A 4,363-nucleotide genomic window follows, 5' to 3' on the forward strand; every position below is an offset into this window, starting at 1 on the left:
GTCCATGTTCAGGGGCATTCGGGGAAAAGAGGAGACTGGGCATGGGGACATGGTGGTGGCCATGCATCCCAGCTCTTAGTCTGTGGCTTTGACAGTCTCGGGGAAGCAAAAGCAGAAAGGGATTGAGGCAAAGCCAAACACTCACATTGGCTGTGCTGGCCGTGGGTGGGTGGTGGGGCTCTACCTGCCTGGAGGCTGGGGTCTCCAGCTGTAGCGTAGCCACCCACAGAAGCCATTGTGAGGTCACCACCAGGCTATGGGCAGAGAAATTCAAGCAGGAAATTGTATTTCTTTTGGAATTGTATGATTTCCTTTATTATTTGGACTGCAGTAAAGAAAGCTGGGATGGGCTCCTCTAGGGATACTTCCCAGATCCCTGGGCAGTTGTAGCCCTGGCTCCTCTTTAAATGGATTTGGTTTCAAAGACGATCATCTCCGTCTTCTCGGATGTCATAGTGCCGCTGATCATCTCCAGCTCCTGGCCACCCTGGGCTTTCTCCACTTTGGCCTCTATGTTTTGCTTCTCCACCATCTTAGCCACGATATCTACCTCTCTGTCGTGTGATGTGACCCTTGTTTTTGAACCAGGTGTGGCCCTAAGGCTCCTTAAAAAAGAGCTGATCTTACTGGCTTTCTTACGTAAAGGTCCTGTGCTAGATGCAGATCGGTTCTTCCCCAATTCCTGAGTTGTTCTCGACTCCTTTTTGGTGGAGCTGTGGGTGGAGCTCTTGCGAGAGGAGCCATGCCGCTTGCCCCTTACGTTGCTGTGCCCTTTTTCTTTTTTGTCATCTCTCGTGTTTTTATGGCCTGATACGGACCGGTGGGAAGACGCTTTCTGATTCTTGTCCCCCGCTGTCCTGCGGTGACTTTCACCTGCCTTGCGGTGATGGGAACTTTTCCTACTGGGATGTCTGTCCTTCTTTTCTCTTCTTTCCTTTTTTTCATTCCAGGCTTCAGCGCTGGGCTGGGAAACTTTCTGGCTTCCATCTCGTTCACTCATGTAGCCTTCGCTTTGCAAGGTGGAGATGAGGGGTCCCACTGCTGGTCCTTCAGTTCTTTCTGCTGCACACTTGCTTGTCATCATACTGCCTGCAAACGCTGCACTCAAGCTGCTGTCTTGGGAGAGACTGGCGGCCCCCACCATCGAGGTGGAAGTACCTTCCGAGGAGGTGCTTGCAGCACCCACCAAGGCCAAGCTAATACCATCTGAGGATATGTTGGCAGCACCTGCCATGGACTTGCTGGATTCGTTTTCTCCTGGATTTTTGATGGCTGCTCCCGCCAGCGCTGTGGTCACTTGGCCTGGGCCTGCAGATTTGGTTGTTGCTATGCTCATAGCACCTGTTGCAGGACTTGTTGCTGCCCCTGCTATTGCCACATCTGTTCTAGGGCCTGTTGCTATTCCTGCCACTGCCATGCCACCTGCTGTCCTTGCTGCTCCTCCTTCAGCAGCCCCTGGAGTGCTCGTGGATGGAGAAGCCGCACTAGCCATTCCGTGGGAGGCATGTTGGATTCCCTCTCCCCCAGCATAAGCAGAAGAGGTGGCTGCAGATACATCACAAGGCTTATAGAGCCCAGTCTCACTCTGATCCCCTTCTCTGTGGAGCTCTGCAGCCTGTACCAAGGGGGAGAGAAACAGATGAGATAGAGATGACTGAAAGGGAGATCAGAACTTTCTGCTCCTCTCTTATCCTGGAGGTGACTAATTCAAGGGCTTATAATTAGAAGAACCTGGGTCGGGTGTGGTGGCTCACGCCTGTAATCCCAACACTTTGGGAGGCCGAGGAGGGCAGATCGCTTGAGGCCAGGAGTTCGAGACCAGCCTTGCCAACATAGCAAAACCCTGACTCTACTAAAAATACAAAAAATTAGCTGGGCAGGGTGGCGCATGCCTGTAATCCCAGCTACTCAGTAGGCTGAGGTAGGAGTATCGCTTGAACTCAGATGGCAGAGGCTGCAGTGAGCCAAGACTGCGCCACTCCACTGCACTCCAGCCTAGGCAACAGAGTGAGACACTGTTAAAAAAAAAAAAAAAAGAAAGAAAGAAAAAAGAAAAAAAGAAGAAGGAGAACCTCTAAAATCATTGTCTAAGTCTTTTGTCTTTTTTTTTTTTTTTTTTTTTGAGACAGAGTCTCGCTCTGTCACCCAGGCTGGAGTGCAGTGGCACGATCTTGGCTCACTGCAACCTCTGCCTCCCAGGTTCAAGGGATTCTCCTGCCTTAGCCTCTTGAATAGCTGGGACTACAGGCACCCACCACCATACCTGGCTAATTTTTTTGTATATTTAGTAGAGATGCGGTTTCACCATGTTGGCCAGGCTGGTTTTGATCTCCTGACCTCTGGTGATCCGCCTTCCTTGGCCTCTCAAAGTGCTGGGTTTACAAGCATGAGCCACCGCACCCGGCCTAAGCCTAAGTCTTGCTCTCATTTGTTGCCAGGTTCCATCTACAGCACCCCTTCAATTGTCACTCAGTTTTGGTTGAGCAATTCCAGTACCAGAGAAAGTACTGATACAATTCCTCATCCTTGGGCATTGTATTTTACACATTTATTTTTACGTGCTCTGCAGGACAGATTTCCAGAAGTGGGATTGCACAGTCAAGGGATACACTCACTTTACATTTTGGTGACTACTAAGATTATGCATGTGCATACACACACAGGGTGTGCTGATTGACACAGAAATCAGTGCCTGGTAGTCACAGGGAGGCAGACTGTGACTCAAATCGAAGAAAGACTTCTTCATTGTTAAAAATATGGTACAGCACTTTGGGAGGCTCAGGCAGGTGGATCACCTGAGGTCAGGAGTTCAAGACCAGCCTGGCTAACATGGTGAAACCTCATCTCCACTAACAACAACAACAACAGCAAAAATTATAAAAATTAGTTGGACGTGGTGGCAGGTGCCTGTAATCCCAGCTACTCAGAGGCTGAGGCAGGAGAATCTCTTGAACCCAGGAGGCAGAGGTTGCATTGAGCAGAAATCATGCCATTGCACTCCAGCCTGGGAGATAAGAGCGAAACTCTGTCTCAAAAAAAAAAAAATTGCACAAAAATCTGTACAGTCTCCGATTGCACACTGGAGACTCAGAAGGGTTGGAGGGGGTGAGGGATGGGAAATTACTTAGTGGGTACAATGTATATTATTCAGATGATGGTTACACTAAAAGCCCAGACTTCACCAGTATGCAATATAGTCACACACAAAAAACTACACCTATACCCCTTAAATTTATGCAAATAAAAGTTCCACAACAAATCAGACCACCTGGGTTGGGGTATTAAGTGTTCAAGAAAAGACTGACAATCAGGATGGTGTAGAAAGGATTTCAACCCTGGGTGTGAGATCAGAGTAGCTGATACCTAAGGTCTCTGAAATTCAGCCTTATGGGACACACAAGCCCTCCCACCTCCCAGTGTGGTAAGTCCCCTAGTAGTAGCTCATTTGGTCCTGAGCCCTTGCACATGCAATACTTTTTCCAGGTGGGCCTCAGAAGGCACCAAAGGCTTTGTAGGACTGGCTTTGAACTGCTCCCCCAAAGAACCTGCCCCATGTTCTCGAGCCTTTGAGAGGCTTACCACTAGGCTTTTGTTGTCTTCGGGTGCTGCATCCCCAGTTAGAAGTGTCGGGGTACTGCAGTAACTCTCTACTGGTGGCCTCAGGAGATAGACAAGTTTTTCCCAATAGCAAAAGAGATCTTCCCGTGTGTCAGAAGAGGGACACAACTGCAGATAAAAAGTACGGCCAGTGGCGAGTTTCAGACGCAGCTGCTGTTTCTCACGATCGTGGATGGAGATCTTCACAAATTTCAAGGGAAGCAGTCTCGTGAGCTCTAGAGTCTTGACGGGCCTGCGACCTCTCCCCTTGGCAAACCGGCCCCGTCTGACATGCTCTTCACTGATTTTAGTTGGTCGGGCCAGCACCATGACGTCAGGCAGTGGGAGGATGGGGCTGGTGCAGACGATGCCCACTGTCACCATTCGGACACGGTTGTGTACATCAATCACCTCTCCCTTTTTGTTTATCTGAATAAAATTGCTCTCGAACATTGGTGCATACTTGAAAATGTCGTACTCTCCTCTCTTGTACAATTGTCGTTGCAGGTCCCCCATGGAGGTTTTGAACGCACTCATTGAATAGTAGCTGTGGGCTGTGTAATAAGGTAAACAAGATTCATTGCTCATGGTTCTCTTCGTTTAAGACAGCTCCACCAGCCACAAATAGAGTCCCGGAGAGAGAGAGGGAGAGAAGGTAACTACCCATCTCCCTACAGGACTTCTGCCTAAATCTCCTGGCACCACCACATTTATGCCCTGCAGTCCTTTGTGACCTGTACGCATCTCACACCCCTTTGTCCTAGCC

The 4,363-nt window shown here is 49.4% G+C and overlaps 1 protein-coding gene across 1 annotated transcript; it reads right to left on the minus strand.

Moving 5' to 3' along the window:
- Positions 1–282: 282 nt before the first annotated feature.
- Positions 283–4,363, minus strand: GARIN3 (golgi associated RAB2 interactor family member 3). The gene is made up of 2 exons (XM_002816127.5): positions 3,580–4,363; positions 283–1,615 (listed from the first exon to the last, which is right to left on the minus strand). The coding sequence occupies exons 1-2, from the start codon at positions 4,183–4,185 to the stop codon at positions 404–406; spliced, it is 1,818 nt and encodes a 605-aa protein (XP_002816173.2). The 5' UTR covers positions 4,186–4,363; the 3' UTR covers positions 283–403.

Source organism: Pongo abelii, chromosome 4 (assembly GCF_028885655.2).
Source record: "Pongo abelii isolate AG06213 chromosome 4, NHGRI_mPonAbe1-v2.0_pri, whole genome shotgun sequence".
Lineage (NCBI taxonomy): Eukaryota > Metazoa > Chordata > Mammalia > Primates > Hominidae > Pongo > Pongo abelii.

What these genes read in the sequence shown, in the direction of transcription:
- GARIN3 (XM_002816127.5), bottom strand. Translation starts at nt 4,185, where the DNA reads ATGAGCAATGAATCTTGTTTACCTTATTACACAGCCCACAGCTACTAT. An exon ending in AAGACAACAAAAGCCTAGTG is followed by an intron (nt 1,616 to 3,579) that starts GTAAGCCTCTCA and finishes CCCTTGGTACAG; the next exon opens with GCTGCAGAGCTCCACAGAGA.